This window comes from Vicugna pacos, chromosome 25 (genome assembly GCF_048564905.1).
Source record: "Vicugna pacos chromosome 25, VicPac4, whole genome shotgun sequence".
Classification (NCBI taxonomy): domain Eukaryota; kingdom Metazoa; phylum Chordata; class Mammalia; order Artiodactyla; family Camelidae; genus Vicugna; species Vicugna pacos.
The window spans coordinates 3,437,432-3,456,559 of record NC_133011.1 but is presented as its reverse complement, the minus strand read 5'-3'; the positions used below and the strand labels follow the sequence as shown (position 1 = coordinate 3,456,559).

General features: G+C 39.2%; 1 protein-coding gene across 6 annotated transcripts in view; it reads left to right on the top strand.

The window, feature by feature from the left end:
• Positions 1–19,128, top strand: part of RUNX1T1 (RUNX1 partner transcriptional co-repressor 1) — a 139,151-nt gene that overhangs the window by 103,564 nt on the left and 16,459 nt on the right. For all 6 annotated transcript variants that reach the window (XM_072949447.1, XM_072949448.1, XM_072949451.1 and 3 more), the window contains 4 exons: positions 30–280; positions 4,789–4,874; positions 5,392–5,593; positions 14,562–14,630. In XM_072949447.1, coding sequence (XP_072805548.1) covers positions 30–280; positions 4,789–4,874; positions 5,392–5,593; positions 14,562–14,630 — 608 coding nt within the window. The remainder of the gene's footprint in view (positions 1–29; positions 281–4,788; positions 4,875–5,391; positions 5,594–14,561; positions 14,631–19,128) is intronic.

The following is a 19,128-nucleotide window of genomic DNA, read 5'->3' as shown; positions in this document are numbered from 1 at the left end:
AAACACACTCTCTTCTCTCCCCTCCTCAGAACCAAAGAAAATGGCTTTGACAGAGAGCCTTTGCACTCAGAACATCCAAGCAAACGACCATGCACTATTAGCCCCGGCCAGCGGTACAGTCCGAGTAACGGCTTGCCCTACCAGCCCAACGGCCTGCCTCACCCCACCCCGCCGCCCCCTCAGCATTACCGTTTGGATGATATGGCCATCGCCCACCACTACAGGGACTCCTATCGACACCCCAGCCACAGGGACCTCAGGGACAGGAACAGACCTATGGGTAAGACGGAAGGGGCGCTTCCCTTCTCGCGGGCTTGTGCGCTCGCAGACTGGCTGATCTGAGGTTTGAAATCTGTGATGGAGTGAAAACTCTCTTTCTTTTTTTTAAAATTAAGTTTATTTATTTACTTATTTATTTTTTAGAGAGGATACTGGGGACTGAAACCAGGACCTTGTCCACGCGAAGCATGCGCCCTACAACTTGCGCTGTACCCTCTCAAGCCTCTTTCTTTATATAAAGTCTCCTTCATATGAAAACTTGGCTAATATTAGTGTGTCCTTTAACAGCTGTGCTTTCTCTCTTAATTACTTGCATTCTTTGTGACAGCAGATTTTTTTTTTTTTTTGGAAGGAGGACATCTAAATCCAAAAACCTCAACTGTATTAACAAATGTGAAGTGAATTTTTAGTTTAATTTTTTTAATGAGTTCCATGAGAGGTTTCATATATAATTGGCCTGCCACAAATATATATTTTTAAGAGTTTCTTCTGTTGTATCATTTTTATTTTTTCCTTTTTATTTTCATTTCATTTAATTTTTTTCCTCTGTTGTATCTTTTTTTCTTTTTATTTTTATTTCCTTTCCTTTTCTTTTCTTTTCTTTCTTTTTTTTTTCTTCTGTTGTATCTTTAATTTCAGGTAGTCTTACAGTCCATTTTGATACTTCCAGTCTCTGAGATGGTCTGTATTTGAAAAATATGAGACGGTATTATGTCTGTGGCTTAACTCAACAGATGTTCTTTGAGGAGTGATTTGGTACTTTTTTTTTTTACCCTTCAATTGAGTGTTGACAATTTAGTGTCAAAGATCAGAATACCAAGGGAGGAACGACTTTGGGTAAATCTGTGTTCCGTTTGCCTGTGTTCATTCCTTCTTTGCATAAAACTGTTGGCAGTGAAGCCTTTAGGAGACACTGTCTTCTAAAGAACAGGTGTTCACCTTGAAGCATAAGAAGGAAGACAGAACAGGTAAGTTCTGAGACACGATCAGTCTCTCACCATTCCTATTTCTGGGGCCTCTTCACTTTTTGATTTTGGGTGAGTCAAGCTATTGATAGACTGAGAGCAACAGTGCACCCTCCCTCCTTTTTCTGCCTCCTACATCCATGCCGTCCACCCAGAAGACTGCCTTTACCTCATGGCTAGTTGCTGACAGACTTCCCTGACGTGGACGATTTGGTGGGTGGGATCCTGGAAACAGCAAGGGATGGAGTCCAGGTGGAAAAGCAGAACACAGAGCTGAGGGCACAGGACTCGGGAAATAGCCAGCTCGCCTGCTTGAGTGGCAGGGACAGCGCGGTGTTCTCAGCCTCAGGCGGAGGGCGTGGCTGAGCACAGGCTTATGGCAGACACCTAGCCAGGTCGGTAGCACCAGCGCTGCCGTAGGTCGTCTACACACGACCCTCCGAGGGTTTAGAAAAGGGAGAGTCGGGCTGGGGGGAGAGGTACCGGGGGCCCTGGGTGTGAGATAGTGAAGGAGCAGTTTTGCTTCCCCACAGCAGCCATTTCTGCTTTTACATAATGTGTCAGGCAAATGGCTGAGCATATCATTTGTGCTTTCTTAATAGCCAAGCTGTTTAGTGTTCTCTCAGGTACCATTTCAGAGAGCTCTCAAAAATGGTGATGTTATGTTTCAGTCTGGAGTGGTACCCTGACCCCCACATTGAACGCATAACAACTGCCTTCCAAGTACGCGCCTTGCCGGTCATTTATGACTTCACGCCCCCAAACCATGATTGCTCGTTTTTCTAATAGAAGCGAAGTCACCAGGTCACTGGAAGACCAGTTCAAGATACCCCTCTCTGTAGGTGCTAGGAGATGGCCTGTTTCTTGGGCAGCAAATTCTGTTTTATGAAATATTAGCTCCAGTACACTATAAAGTAATCAGCAAGGAAGCAATTATGCTTATGTGCAATGATTATGTTTTCGTCTAGCAATGTGAAATATCCCTTTATGAATTATATCTGTACCCACTGGCTTCATGTGATTTTTTTTTATCAGACCATGTTCCTTACCTTTTTAATTATATTAGCTTATAAAACTAATAGTGCTAAATCTCTATAAATATACACAACTACTTAACCATCCCTGAAGTCTGGCAGGGTTTAGTGGGTGTTAAAGTAAAATAAAATCTTGATGTATGAGTACCAAATTGTGGTGTTATATCAGGCTGCCATTTTGAGAATATAAAAATTGTCATAAAGATATACTTAGTCTGGTGTGATTTATGAATGTCTACTGAATGCAGAGACATACATAGAAAGATCTATACTCACTAGAATCCTCTAAGAAAGTAAAACTTTACAAACATTAGTTTATTAGTGAACTTAGACTTTTAGCCTAGTTAGGAATTGGGTAAGACTCAACATCGGTGTCTAATTGCCCACAAATGAAAATGTGTTTTAATGAGTCTAAGCTATTTTCCCTTACTGGACCCCTCTGGTATTATGCATATAAATAAAAAATTGTGTGGTAATGAATATTTAGGTATCTGAAAGAGAAGAATTAATAAATGTAAACATCTGAGTTGTTTTATTTTAGTTTTTTTTAAAGATTTGTTTCTATCCAGCAGAGTTCAAAAGTAACAAATGAGTCCTGTATTTTTTCACCAAGTACTTGGGCTCAAACATGTTTCTGATGTATTTATTTATTTATTTATTTATTTATTTATTTATTTATTTATTATTGATTAAATGAGATGATACTGAGTGGGGTTCCACAAATGCTCTTATTCCATTAGCCACAGACATACTGCTGCTTGTTAATAGGTGTTAGAGTTCGTACCGTTACCAATTTAATCTGCTGAATTTTTGAAACTTTTAAGACCTCTGAAGTTCTTGGTCCTTAAGGGCAAGCAGCAACATGCCTCCATCATTAATTCAACACCACGTTTATATCTTCATCGCTCTTTGGTTGTTTTCTGTGATGACTTGCTTCCCTGGTAGTTCTTTTCCTCTAAATCACAGGCATCAAATAAGTCAACAAAAATTACATATTTGCAAACATTTCAACTTGAAATTGTCACAACAAACAGAGCAGTAACTAAATACTACTTTTCTCCAGCATCTTTTCTGTTACCCAAATTATTAAAATGTGTCTGCAATTTTACTTTTTTACCAATAGGTGGCATTGACAATTTTACCTTTATAAATATATTTCAGAATATATTCTAATTGGAGAGGATGATGCAGAATCTTTTGTATTCAGCTTTTCACTAGGCTGAGAGAGCTGTCGTATATGCGTTCACTTCCATGAGCTACAAATTAAATCGCATCTCATGGTTGGCTGAAAAGAGTCATGTGGCTCATTATCTTTATTCCTCTAAATCAGCTAAAAGAGAGGATTTCTAACCACTCAGATTTCACAAAACAGTAGAATGCAGTGTCTCATAACTCTCACTGTCATTTAGCTCCTGCGTAACACCCCCAGAGAAGCAGCCTGCGTGTCTAGAAGACTAAACCATGCCAGACTTATTTTGCTATTCACAGTAACAGTGTGACAAATACCAAACAAAATGAATAGTTTTAATTGTTTAAAATGGAAAATATTGCCAGAGCCCAATGCCTTTCCTTTATGGTAGAACATGAGAGGTTTTATGCATGTTGAATTTGCCAGAAGAGCCACACATCTCCAGGTGTCTCTGATCAGAGCCTTCCACCTGTTCCTTTTAGCCAGACACACTTATTTTCTATTTTGATTAGCATCCTAGCTAATTCCTCAGGTTCATTACCATTGTCACTCACTTGGTGAACTCTTCCATGTTACTTTTTCATGGTAGTATCTTTTCTCTGTGATGCTGAAGAACTTTAATACTTAGGCTACGGACCACAAATTAGGAATTTCAGTTTCTTAGCTTGGATTTTTGATATTTGTCAAATTATGTCTGGTATGTTGATTTTGTTCTCATAGAGGATGTCCAGTTTATTTATTTATTTATTTACTTAATTTATTTAATTTTGGTAAATTAAATGAGGATATGTAGCTTTCATGGCCTTTATCACAAAGACATATGTAATAGGATTGTGTTCATTTATAGTTTGCTGAAATGTGGAATAATTTGGCCATGCTTGTTTTAGAAAATCCGTGTCAAACTATTTATGCTGTCTTTGTCTTTAGTGCAGGAATGCCACACTTTGAAACCACTTAATGTCTGCTTGTGGTTTCTTGTATTTATTAAGAGGCAGGATATAGTTGCATTTTCACGTACAAAAGCATTATATGGATAACTAGCTCCAGGCTGGGTATGACTTCACTCCCATCTCCTCATGTGTAAAAGAGATTGTTGTGACCAAGTGACCCCTAAACTCCCTTCTAGTTCTAACATTTTATCCTTCTACGAGGGGCCCGCTAGGAAATTGCAAATCTGAGAATGACTCATGTCTCCGTTCACAATCGAATGTATTTTTAAGTGGTTGAGTTTGCCCGCGTAGTCTCTGCTAAGTGCCTTTGCACATACGGATTGTGTCCTGGATGCTCTGGGGTGATCCAGCCCTCTTCTCTGCATTTGTAGGGTTGCATGGCACACGTCAAGAAGAAATGATTGATCACAGACTAACAGACAGAGAATGGGCAGAGGAATGGAAACACCTTGACCATGTAAGACGTCGGTAATCATTTCGGTTAAAAAATGTTTTGAAAACACCTGGAAGGAGGTTACGTGATGAAAGTGTGAGGGTGCTCTGAAGGCATGTTTTCTGCTGTCCTTGAAAAACTAAGTGAGAATGTTTGAAGTGCAATAGAGGGTTTGATTTCTAAACTGATATCCAAGCCACGTACGGAAGAGAAATGTTTAGATTGTGGAAAGGACTCAGTCCTTACAGCCAGATCAATAGGCCCAATACTGCCTTACTGGAAAGGGCCATTTAGTTCATACAGGAACGGGACTGGTGTTTGGGGAGATGGGTTTGCTGACCGTATGTCTTCAGCTGAAATCTCCCTGCCACGCGCCCCACTTTTTACTCTCATTCCCACTGAGTTTACTTGGGTGTTGGGTCCCCATTTCAAATCTACCCTTTAAGCCTTTAGGATGAAGTAACGTCCTTCCTTGTCCTCACGCGGCCGGGCCCGGGCGTCGCGCTGACCGGCGCCCCCTTCCCCGCCCGCCTCTCCGCAGCTGCTGAACTGCATCATGGACATGGTGGAGAAGACGCGGCGCTCGCTGACCGTGCTGCGGCGCTGCCAGGAGGCCGACCGCGAGGAGCTGAACTACTGGGTCCGGCGGTACAGCGACGCCGAGGACTTGAAGAAGGGCGGCAGCGGCGGCAGCGGCCACTCCAGGCAGCAGAGCCCCGTCAACCCGGACCCCGTCGCCTTAGGTATCTTTTCCGCAGACGGGCCTTTGGAACGGGGGCTCCCCTGGGCTGTCAGTGCTGGCTGTGGGTTCAACGTGTCTTTTCAAAAGTGAAGGCTGTCTAGGGAAGGGTAGGACGAAAACCACTTTATGTCCTCAGAATGTCTTGTCTGTTACACGGACTGGCGTAGAAAGAGGCAGCCACACACAAAAATGAAACTCTTTTCCTAGGTGAATGTGCTGGGCTTATGCAAAACCTCCAAGCTGGACCGGAGCTTCATCCGCATCACTAACATGTGTGTTCCTTCATCATACAGCTCTTTGGACCCCGCCCCCAACCTGCAAAACCAAATTCAGGGAGTGGGCGGGGCGCGTCCGTGCTGCCGCGGCTCTCCGGGGAACTGCGCTGTGCCCCGGCGTCTGAGAGCGTTACGGCAGCGATGCGTGCGTGTGGTCTGGCTTTTAACTCAAGGCACAGCCCCAAGACAACCTTGTGTCTCACATTTTAAGAAAACACTTTCTCTCAGAACCCCCTCCAGGAAGAGACCTAAGATGGGACATGATGCTGTACACCCAGAAATTGACACGTTGTAACTGACTGTACTTCAGTAAAAACAATTTAAAAATTTAAAAATTAAAAAAAAAAAGAGAGAGACCTAAGTAAGGGCTTTATAATTTTCCCACTGCCACTTGAAAATTAGTGATAAAGATGTCGCTCTTCCATGACCTTAATGTACAGTACCTAACCGTGAGTTTATTAATTCTCGTTACTTAGAGGACTATTAATACAGCCGTGCCTTAGAAATGGATTGCTAATATGTAGCTGTGTTTCGTACTGAGATTGGAGAATTGTTGGGGTTATAAATAGAATGTAATCCCAAATACATGGAATGAAGTAATTTTTGAGCAGCCTGTGATCTTTTTCCTAAATTAATAATAAGCTGCCGTTTCTGACTTGGCTGGCTGGTACTTGTATATTCAGTCTGAGTAAACTTAGTGGAGATGGGTTTGTGTTTACCTCTGTCCTCTCATCTCATTTTCTTCTGTGTTTAGCCCCACACCTGTTACCTGACTCAGGTTCGGGTACAGTCCGTGCTGTAAAAACAAAACTAATTACACATGTGCAGACTGAGCTCGTGACTCTGGCCTCATTATCACCCCTGGCTGATTATCAAAAAATTGGAGGAAAAAAAACTTGAAGCATAGTATCTGGCTATTGATCACATTATCTTTTTTATTAAAATGTTTCCTAGTCAATAAAGTTTCCTTTGCATTTAGGTTTGTGGATCCCTGCCAGTCCCTGAATGCTGACTGTCTGTTGCCATAAGTATTAAAGAAGATTCCAAGTCACTCAATTTACCCGACAGACACGATGCTAAAGCATATTTTAAAGTGAATCATGTTGTTTGTTAGGTTGTGTTAGGGCGGGCAATGAAAATGGGTTCAAGTTTACTTTGAACAAACATCGATCCAAATAAAACTATTTAGAGCAGAGCAGAATAAACATCTTGTGTGAACCAGAAGTGGTTAATCATAACAGATCCACTCAGTACAAATAAAGAGGACATTTGTAATCATCCAATCTGGGGAAAACTAAGAGCTTTAAATTAAGCGAAAGTTTGGGAGTGAAAATGACCATTTTAGCCTGCTCCACTGAACAGACTCATTGATTCCATGCTTGCTCTGGGCCGGGCACCACGCCAGGCTCTGTGCCAGAGGAAGAGGATTCTTCTTCCCTTTGAGGAACTTCTGATCCAGTGGAAGAGACAGGCAAGGAGACAGCTAGCGGCGGTGCTGGATGGCCGCTCAGTTCAGTCCCCTGCATTGACAGGATGAGTATTTTCTGCTGTCCGCTATCAAGGAAAAATTTCAGAAGCAGGTAGGATTTCAGACCCACGTGAGTTACCTTCAGCTCACAGCACGCAGGACACTCAGCACGCGGCCACCAATACTGGGTGCACGTTCTGGTGATGCCAGCGTACTTTCTTCTCCAGGAAGAGAGGTTTCGTTTCCCTGTCACAATAATCAAAAGAATAAACTTGGTTTTAAAAACTCCTTCTTAAGAGTACACACATCACCTTGTTTTTAATGACGTGTAATGAATTCATATTTTTGGTAAAATGGGAGGTTGCTCTGACTTTAAGCTTTTAGAGAGTGTGTTATTAAAAGGTTACAAGTAGCTCATTTTCTTTGTTTGGACTCTATCAAAACAGTCCTGTTCTTTAGGAACACAGAACCTAGGTTGTCTTTTAAGAAACTCAGCACAACTTGGGGAGAACCTGTCAAGAGCCGCACCATGGGCAGCTTTTAGCATCCAGCAGTTATTTCGCTGGTGTCTTTTGCTAGTAGCTTCTTGAAGTCTTTGAGTTCCATCCGTCTTGTGGGCTGAGCTGTGGCTATAAATAAGAAGACAGGTGGTTTGTAATCATGGCCATAACCGTTTACATGAAGTGCTTTTTAAGGTTTTCTCTTAGGCTTTGGAGTTGAACGTATTTATGTACGAGATTAAAGGATTGGGGCTATTGGCTAATAAATGTATTTCCTGCCCCTGGAAGCCGTGCAGTGGGTGTGTGTACAGACAGAGACGTGGATGCGTCTGCATCTTGTGTGTGTGTACAGCTCCCTATGGTTGTTTTGTGTGTTTCTCTGAGCCTGGTCCTCTAATTGTCCAGCTGCTGCTGGTCTCAAATGAGACCTTCAGGGCAATGTTAAAGAAGATAGGTAGCTTTAGTTCAAAACGTTGCCTTGGTCACATTCCTCCTAATCTTGGAAGCAATGGCAGCATTTGGTCATACACTTGTTCTTAGCATTCTTCAAGTTGTGCTCGGGGACTATACAGAGGATAGTGTAACTTCCATAACTGTTGTCTTTGTTCAACTCATTCCCATTGTCACTTTTGAAATATATCCATAGTCTTAGTGTGAGGGACTCGTGAGATGACATGATTAATCCAGTTGATTAGTTAATTAGCTCATCTAATGGATCAATTGAATTTGAGGAGTTTTCCCCAGATATTAAGTAAAGACTATTTTAGATGAGTTGCCTCTTAAACAGGTTTACAGTTGAGTGTACACTGGATCCGTCACATCACTGCTACTCTTTAAATCAAAGACAGGTTGATGTTTAAACACTTCCATGTCCTCTCTGACCGAATGTTCCTCAGGGTGGCTTGGTTCTTTTTTTTTTTTTTTTTTTTTTTTTCCTGCCTCATTTTCTTTTTCTCTCAGGATGCAGTTCACATCATTCTTGGCTCCTGACGCTTTAGTTCCTTTTTCTTCTTACTGCCTTTGGGCTATTCTTGAATCTTTCTGCCACTCGTCCTGTGTTCATATGTCCTCTTTCTGTGTTTCTCAAGTCTCCACCATTAGGGAAAGTTAAAAAAGACTTATCTAATGATGGATTCAAAACTATTATCAGCGACTGAAGCCTAAAATCCTGAAATATGAATGTATTGTTCCCTTTTGTGGTTTTTTTTTTTTTTGAATGTTTGAATATTGCGAAGAGAGGGTATAAAATTTAGAAAATATCTTCACGCACATTTTGCTAAGGGTTTAGCTCTTGCCAGAAAGAAAAATGTCAGGAAGAGGTTTCTGTCTGTTTTAACTGAAATGATAAATCAAGTTGATCATTCACAAAAACCTTAGAAATTCAGAAGTTAATCGAATTAATACCTCGCCTAGCCTCAAATAGATTGATAGAGGAGTTACTATTTTAAAATTACTTTGGCTGAAAGTTTTATCACTGTTATGTGATTGAATTGTGGAGTTTCTCATTGCTGTCTAAATGCTCAGGAAATCTAGCATGAAGGTTAAAGTCAAAGGGTCTGAGCAGGTATCTGGATTTGAATCCCTGGTTCTTCTCACTAGTTTTGTGGCCTTTGGCAAGTAACTCTGTGCCTCAGTTTCCTCATCTGTAAAATGGAGATGGTAACAATGCATATTTCATAGGTATTTCTGTATTAAATGAGTTAAGTGTTATAAAGCATAGGGGACAGTGCCTGACACACAGATGTGATGTAAGTAATAGCTATTATTATTATTTTATTACTATTTCATGCAATCTCAAAGTTTAGACAATAGCAACACATAAAATTAGTGTCTTGGCTTGGCATCCAGGATTATGAGATGATAGCAGATTCCTAAGTTTGTTCTATTCTGAAAGTATTTCCAAGCAGTAATTTTGAGGTGGCTACTTTATTTAGTAGACAAAGAGACTAGAAAAGGGGGAATTCTGTCTTAAATACAACAAATCTATTGTACCTTTGGGAACTCAATTTGTAACACAAGGCTGCCAAAACGTAGTTTACTCCCATCCAAACAAATCTCTCAGTCACCTCTCTACTTACCAGATGATGGCAACCACAAACAAGTTATTCAGAGTATATCTTCATATAAAAGTTCAGCTTTTATATACTTGTATTGGTTCCTTTTAAATTACATCATGAAATTCATCTCAAGACCGTGCATCTGAGCTCCTCATATAAAGTGCCTCCTGTATTTAAAAGGTCTACGATATTTAATATATTGGGTTAAAAAAGATGTGACTATTAAATATATCCATCTTTAAAAAACAAGAAGAACCTGTTGTCTCCTAGAGCGTCAGGTATTTTTATCGTTAGAGATGAAAGTCCTAATGTGGTTCCTGGCTTCTAGGTTGGGTGTCTGAACAGACAGTTGAGATTTCTGCATTTATTATCCTTAAAAACAAAAATAAGTAGCATTTATAAAGATGAAATCATGTGACTCTTCTTTTGATGGTCTTTGTGCTATGTATCATCATGACCACAGCCTCATTCTGCCCACTACAGGGTGACGGCCAGACGTAGGCGCTGCCAAGCTTTGAGCATTGCTGTTCTGGGTCGCGTGTGGTCACATTGCTCCTCCAAAGGCTGTCAGCTTATCCCTTCCTGTGTGCTGATGGCGGCCCTTGCTGTATCTAGTATCCAATGGTCTCCATCTGTCGTAAGTGCAGTGCATCTTCCATCGCCTTCATACACCGTGGATTGTTCTTTCTGCCCTTTCACATTTCTTATAACCTTCCCCCACTTTGACTCGGTCTCCCCCCTTCCAGAGGCTTCCCTCTTCCTCTTCTCTTAGCCCCCAAGCGATTTGCATCCAAAGCAAGCTAAAACTTAATTTAGGAGGACTTTTCTATAATTTTCCCATCTATCAGTGTATACATTTCACATTTTAAATCATCTCGTACGGACTCTTCTGTCTTTGCTTTTAGCACTGCATTTGAGAACAACCATCCACTTAATAGCAGTTTGCATCTTATAGGTGGTCAAGGTTTAACGGTTAAAAATTCGTTTCTTTAGAACCTGAGACTTAGGAACAGGGTCTTGCATAAGTTTGTCTAGGTTTCTTATTTTATTCTAAAATAAGAAAGTCTTCAGAGAAAAGTCTCTGGTTGTAATATTGATCTACTTCAGGATTGTTTTGTTTTGTTTGTTCAGCTCAGTTTTGCCTGTGTACACTCCATCATCGCTGCTATTAATCAGAAAAGGAAAACTTAAATGTATGAGTCATTCAGATTCTGTGGCTATGAAAGTAGTGTTTGTCAGTGTTTCAAAATAGATTCTGAGGAGCACTTCTGCTGCCATCACTCTGCTCTTCCTGTTGGTACACTTGACGCTCATCCAGGACACAGCAACATAGAGCTGGAGAGGACATAAAATATGTGTATATGCATAAGTAGATGTATATTAAACAATTATTTGCCTTTACATTTTGCAGCTATTTTGAAAACAAACAAGAACAAAAAACCTTCCCTTCAAAAAGCAGGGTAGGGTTAAGAAAACTTTTGATTGATTGGCTTTGGTATTTCTGTCAGGTGTCTAAGGCAGATGGAGTTTGACTCTGGGGGGACATGGGGATGTGTCGCTGAGAATTCTGTGGTGATGTAGCCGGGAGGGTGAAACACTGCACAGCTTTGCCATGTGGTAGATGGAGCCTCATGACCTGTCCCGTACAGCACATGGGAAGGTGGGTGCACGATTGACCCCTATATATTATCTGTCTCTGAGCAAATTTGGGGGCTATTCATGAGGTCTGAATAAAATTTATAAAAGTATCATCTAAGAAGTTTGAGGACTTCCTGTCCAAGGACTCAGACAGTGAACTGCTAACATTAGAAATAACTTCTGTCCTCAAGTGACGTGTACTGAGGGGGTAAAAACTTACTGGCGTGTATCTCTTAATCCAGACCTCTTCAGTGGTTTTGCTTTGTCTAAAGTTTTGTGCCATTTGGATTTAAGTGCTAGGAGAAAAAAGAAACTTTAAGGTGCTGTTTTGACCTTAGTCAATTATAAGGAAATAAGAGTACAGTTGGCCCTCCATATTGTGGGTTCCACATCCATGGATTCGATTCAACCAACCACAGATCAAAAATATTCAGGGAGCAAAAAATTTCAGAAAGTTCCAAAAAGCAAAGTGTGAATTTGCCACTTGCTGGCAACTATTTACATAGCATTTGCATTGCACTGTGTCTTGTAAGTAACCTGGAGATGATTTAAAGTGTATGGAAAGATGTATGTAGGTTATTTTGCAAATACCATCCCATTTTTTTTTATACGGGACTTGATCATCCTCGGATTTGGGGGATGATCCTGAGGGGTCCGGGAACCAGACTGCTTCAGATACCAAAGGATGACTGTACATCTGTTCCTACTGGGCAGCCAACTGAATACAGTCACAATGACAGTAGCAACTAACATCTAATGGGAGTTTAGGATGTGCCGTGCTAAGCACGTGGTGGGAAGTACTTCATTTGGTCCTCACATCAGCAACTCAGATGTTGTAGTATCGCCCCCCACTTACAGATGTGGTGACTGAAACACTGAGAAACTAACTTGCCCGACATCACAGGGCTAGAAGGTGGCAAAGCCAAGACCCACCTTCACGGGCTGTGGAACTAACTCGTGTGGCTTGTGCTGCCCAAGCTGGTAATTAGTATCTTCCACACATGAAATTTGGATAACTTAACATCACCTTTCCTGTTCCCCATGATAACGATTGCCCATTTATTTAAAAAATAGTAATAATAATAATAATAATAATAATAATCATACTCCTCTTTCCTTAACCCAATAAGTGAAAAACCTTTTTTTTTTTGCTACTTTGGAGAAGACATTTTTTTCCCTGTCTTTAGACTTTCCAAATCTATTCTCACCCAATAAATTATTCTTTTTTACAGAGGGAAGGTAATTAGGTTTGTTTGTTTGTTTGTTTGTTTATTTTTAGAGGAGGTGCTGGGGATTGAACCCAGGACCTTGTGCATGCTAAGCACGCGCTCTACCACTTGAGCTGTACCATCCCCCCCCAATAGATTATTCTTAGGCCAAAGTTTTTTCTCCTGAAAAAAATCGTCTTTAAGAACTGCCTTAAGTAAATCTCTGTTTCACTGTGATGTGGTTAAGTGTGAACTTGACTGTACTTTTATTTCTTCTGTAAATAGTTACAATGTGGAGGGTAACTTGATGACTCTTAATTAGCCAGATCGTATTTCTCTGAAGTCAGTTTTATATGTGCCAGTTTTATCAAGCTGTTTAACAAATGAAAAACTACTTACATATTTTGGTTTCCATCACGTATTGTGTGGGAACGAATGAGCATTTGATGCACGGGTAGTTCCAGTCCATCTGATTATCAAGTAGTCGTGAAATTATAATGTAAACTTTTTCATATTTGGAATAGTATTGGATTTAAGGAAACATTGCAGGATCGTACAGAGAGTTTCCATGTGCCCTTCACCAAGCTATAATAAGCTTTTGCTAATTCAGAATAGTTGTGGGAATTTTATATTCTGGCCAAGTGATAATCTACATACTCTAGAAGGATTCAGAACATTCAAAATGTGTCTGAGGCAGTCAGGTATAAAACAGCACATACCTAGCTAAATGGATTGTGCTTTTCTCTATTTTTGATATTTTTTAGCTCCTTAAAATATAGAAAACTGGGCTGAGTTCCTTTTAACCTTCAATATACATTAGATAAAGTATTGTTTTAAAAAGAAACCAGTCTGCTACTTAATATTTCTTATACATATAGAGAAGACTTCAGTTATTCAATATTTATCATGAGTTGAATGATTGTTATGGTTACAAAAGTTAACGTGATTTTTTTACTCTTCCCCCAAACTTCTAAATACACAGGCTATTCATTTTGTAATCCCGTGTGGAAGACGTGTAGTGTCTGTTTTAGCTGTGAAGGACTGCATGCGCTTTACTATTAAGCACATATAGAAGGTTTCATGTCATTTTCATGAACATGTTTTCTCAAACTTTTAAAATTGACCAGAATAATAAGCAGAGCATTTCACTTAAAGTAGAACTTCATTTTCTCTTTTGAAAAGCATGTACTGGTTACATTTGGTCAACAGGGTATCTGTGAAACCATTCTAATGATTCTTGCTTCCATCCATGTCAAATCCATATGATCCAATTTTTTGAGACTTCAATGCTCAGCAGATTTTCTTTTTAAGTAATTAAGTGTGAGAACTGGTTAGCCATGGCTCACTGCTTATTGGAAGGTAGTGGAATCAGAGCTGTGTAAAAATTAAATAACCCTCACACTTGATTTGTTAACTATCAATTTGCCTCTCAGAAAAGAAAATTACCAAATATACATATATATATATATGTATTTTTTTTTATAAAATATGCTCATAGAAATTCCCATAGTTAGGGAGTGCTGGGAACAGTGTTCCCAAACATCAGCTTGTATAGTGAAATAATTAAAGCGGTTTCAGCTTGGAGCATACAAGGCATTTAGACCCAAGATTTGTTTTCCTTGAACTCTGATGACCGGTCTTGCTATTTTTGTTAATTTCATTTTTTTTATTATTTTTTTAGAAGTGAGGTGCTCAGCCTTTTCAAATGACGTTTTTTGTAGAGAAGCCAGGAGAGTGGGCCAATTGCTTGCTTCTAACCGTGTGTCATGACCTCGCAGTGCTCATGGTGCTCTCCTCTCTCCGCCCGATTTTCATCTCCACAGACGCGCATCGGGAGTTCCTGCACAGGCCTGCTTCTGGATACGTGCCAGAGGAGATCTGGAAGAAAGCTGGTAAGAATTGTTTAAAAACACGAGTTTCGTGTTCTGGCAGCTGTGTGCAGTTGTTAACGCAGTGATGTGAAGAAAGACGAGAAAGGACTTTCCTGCTAACAACAACAACAAAACAAACCCCCACTCGCAAAATTTTAAAATCCTGATAAATATTCTTAAACCCAGCCTGATTAGAAGATGAAATAATTTTTTATTTTGGTAGCATCTGCTCCCACCACTGTAATGAATCTGGTGACACTTCTGTTGTCAGCCCGTGGTTTTGGGGGTTGTGATGGTTTTGGGCTGATGTTTTACTTTGGCCTTTTCTCCTAATTTTTAATGTTTTAATTGAGATACAATTGACATATTTAAAAAAAATAAAATAAAATAACATATCAAATCTAGTTGACTTGTTGAGGCACTCAGAAATTTTATGATTACAATCAGTTTTTTTTTAATTGACCATTTGTGCTAATTAATATTCAGTGACCAGGGCTAAATTAATTTAAATGACAGAGTTGCTAAATTTCTGTTTTTCGTTTCCATGTACACTATCTGATTTTCATTAAGAATTTTTTTTTTTTTAACATTTTGAAGTAGATTTAAGCTTCTGATGACTCCTTGATTGACTGCGCTTTTAAAGAAGTTCAGATCTGGCAGAATGTTGGTGCATCATCGGGCACTATAAATGTCCAGACAAAATCTTATAAAAACCAGCTCAGGGGATAAAGCATAAACCTGTTTTAAGAGTTAAAAATGACATTGCAGGGGGAGGGTATAGCTCAAGTTGTAGAGAGCATGCTTAGCATGCATGAGGTCCTGGGTTCAATCCCCTGTACCTCCTCTAAAAATAAATAAAAACTCAATTACCTCTCCCACCAAAAAAAAAAAATTAATAAAAAGTGACATTGCAAATGCATAATGTGGCTGACCTACTATGACCATGACTGTTAATATAGTTTGAGCAGAGAAACTGGAAAATGATCAGATGGGTGCAAGGCTGGGAACCCCAGCTGAGGAGTGACAGTCAAGGGAAAGGGTTTATTTTTCCTGCAAAAGATTTCTCTTTGGGTTTTGATCTGATCCCATTGTGTCTGTAGTTCTGTGCAGCTTGCTGCCTCTGGTCACTTGGCTCTTCTGCGAGTTTTGTGGTGGGGTTTTGTTTGTTTGTTTTTGTTTAGATTTTCTAACAAACAATTGTTTTTATAAGAGTGATAATGAATCTCAAGATCTGATAGTGTACTAGGCCTAACAACTTAGACTGAGGACCAGAAAGCTCTGTTGCGTGTCCAGGATACAAACCAGAGAGATCCATTCAGCCTAAAGGGTCAAGTTTTTACTTGTGCATGTTGCTCATCTGCATCGCCTTTCCCAGGTTTCCAGCATCACCTCTAAGAGGGTTTTCTACCAGAATAATAGTCGTGGAGTACTTTCCTAAGCTGTTAAAATGTGCTGGGTGCCCGCTATCTGGAAAAAGAATTGCCACAGCTTCCTTCTGACCACTTTTCATCCCCAGTTTTAAGTTGTCAGTGCAACTTATTCCAATAAGAGGTGCAAAGAATTGCCACATTGGGTAGCAGAAGGGTGACTTTTTATGTCGAGGGAGAGGGTCTTCCTCTGCACTTCCCTTGTTTATGTATATTTAAATTAAATTCTGATACTTCATAAAGAAAAACTGACGGTGAGGTCTTGTGTAATCCAAATTCCTTCTGAACTATGATCTGCTCAAGTCTTTGTTTGACTGCTGTTAAGTGACAGCAGATTTTTCTGAATATACCACCTTTGCTGGAAAGTCAACTTAAATAGCTCTGCACAAAGGAAATCCAACCATAAGTGGTAAGCAATTGGAAGCAGATTCTAAACTGTACTGTGTATCTTCCACTTAATCAGTTTTTTTTTTTAACTTGACATGTTGTAATCTATTGAGTCCACTATTATTTTTGTTTTGTTTTGGGGTTTCTGAAACCAGTTCTGGGTGTACTTTCCATCGTGAGGACTCTGAGAGGAAAGAGAGTAATGCTTGCTTCTGGTGGGGCCATGCATTCTCTCACAGGGGTTAAACCTTATCAAGCAAATGTTTGGGATATTTTTCAGATGTGCCTATCCGTCTATATCAGGTCTTCAGTCTAAAATATGACTTGGAAGTGGTGTCCATTCAATTTGTATTCTTCTCACAGCGATATCTCTAACCTCCTGCCTAGAAACAGTTTGGGAATAGTTTTCCGTGGAGAGATGCTAAGTTTTAAGGGGTGTATTAAATCCCCAAAGTACACATGACAGGTTCACCTGGAAATCTCAAATAACTGCTTGTAATATTTATTACCATAGGCTTCTTAAAAAGCATTTCTAATGTTCAAAGTGTCAAGGTGTCCAACCTGATGACAACACCAAGGGCAGAACATGACATCTTCATTCAGCCTGTTACAATTTGAAAGCTTTTTCCTAAGATTCTAAAATTTGCTGTGGGCAAAATTTTTATTTTTAGGGAAAAATAAAACCTATAAAGTGTGTCTTTGCAATGAAAGTATTATAAGTTACTTTTGTGGCAAAAGATAAGTAAATCATATTTAAAGCATTTGAAAACTCTCCAAAGGGTAGAGCTATAAAATTCAGTGTAATATAACCAGTACATCTTTTTCAAAAAAAAAAAAAATTATAGTTGCAAGAAGTATATCCTGTGCTTGAAAGCACAACATATAATGTTTTGCACCATTTTATTTTGAAATGATTTCAAACTTGCAGAAGGTCGCAGAAGAGAGTAAAAAATTTCCTTATAACTTTCTCCCTGTCTTCCCATATTTGCTTTAATGTCTTCTCTCCCTCTCTTTTCCTCTTTCCTTCCCTCTTTTTCTTTCTCTGTTATACAGATTTTCCCAACCATTTGAGAGTAAGTTGTAGACATGCTGTCCCTTTACTCTAAACATTTTCTTGTGTTATTTCCTAAGAACAAAGACGTTCTCTTAAATAAGCACAGTGCAGTTGCCACAATCAGGAATATTAACCTTCAGACACAATTAATTTAACCTACAGACACTATTCAAAATTTGCATATTACCCTAATAATTTAATATAATAATATACTTACTAAATATTTGGATTCTCGACAAATGTCGAAGGCCATATCAGTTTCCCCCTGAAAGGGACTTTTAAAAGCAACAACAAAGGTAACCAAAGACAAAAGATAAAAAAGGTTTTCATAAAATTGGAAAAAGTCTACCATAAAGATAGTTTTTAAATTGCAAGTGTTTTCTTCAGTATATTTCTTTTTCAAACGATCAGTGAATGTTTGTAGTTGGTAATAAATATTCAAGCACCTTGCAAATGTCCTACCAGTTCTCTTTGCTGATCTGTATATGCCTGTGGGATTAGAATAGGAATGCATAATTTAAATATAAATTGCCTGATTTGCATATACAATTAGTCAAGCTACAGCTTTGATCGTAAGCAAAAATTATTGTCCTGTATTACCACTTAGATAGAATTTTAATTCACCTTGAATATTCAGACGAAATTAGACCCTGGCTGTATTGTTAGAAGGGCAGTGCTTCCCTGGTGCCCCAAGTCGTTTATGACGGAATGATAGAGGCGTCTGTTCACCTCCTGGTGAAGAAGATGCTTTGCAAGCTCTGTTCAGTCCTCTGTTTCCACCCAGATTTTAAATGCATATCTTAAAGCAGCCAACAAAGGCTTAACATATTTTAGTTAATACTTGCAGTCCTGATCTTTTCCTTATAATTCAGTTTATAAAACCTAGCGGACCGTAATTGCAAATGAATGAACTTTAGAAATAATGCTGAGAAAATGGCAGAGGCTGCAAACGTCATGACAGCTAATTACTCGTGGAGGGCTTTTTATGACCCTCAAGTTGTGGACTATGGATGTGTGAAATAAACCATAGAAATTTAAGAAACTATAGGAGTATTTGCATCTCTTACATTTTTAATCTACAGTAAAACATTTTTATTAGGAATCTATGTTTTTAATTAAACAGAACATTTAATTAAGGTGCTCTTTAAGTGGGCGAAACAATTAAGTGCAAACACTTGAATGAAACATGTCATAATTAGTTTTAATAGAGTGTTAATTGGTACTAGGTTTGCCAAGTTAATAATTACTGCTTATTAAATTTTCAATTAATCATTGTCACTTTGCTTTGAATAAAGATGAAAATTAGATAAACTAATTCGGGGGGAGGATATTTTCCCTTGTTAATTAGAACAGTTAATTTTTTAAAATGGAAATTACTTGTTTTAGTTGTCAATCTTATGTTGTACATTAGTCAAATCTTTGCACCCTTTCCACAGCCAAAAATAAAGAGCTAATTTGACACCTTGCAGGTTCCCAGTCAGGCCCAATTGTTTTGGCCCGCAGTATGATTCAATTGTATTTGTCTAGTGTAACAGTTGGTTATGTGAAACTGTATATATTTGATTCAGTAGATGGACAACAGCTGAATATTTGGAAATGAGAAAATGATTCTTTAAAGTCCCTGTCATTTAGCCTATGAAGGCATATGCCC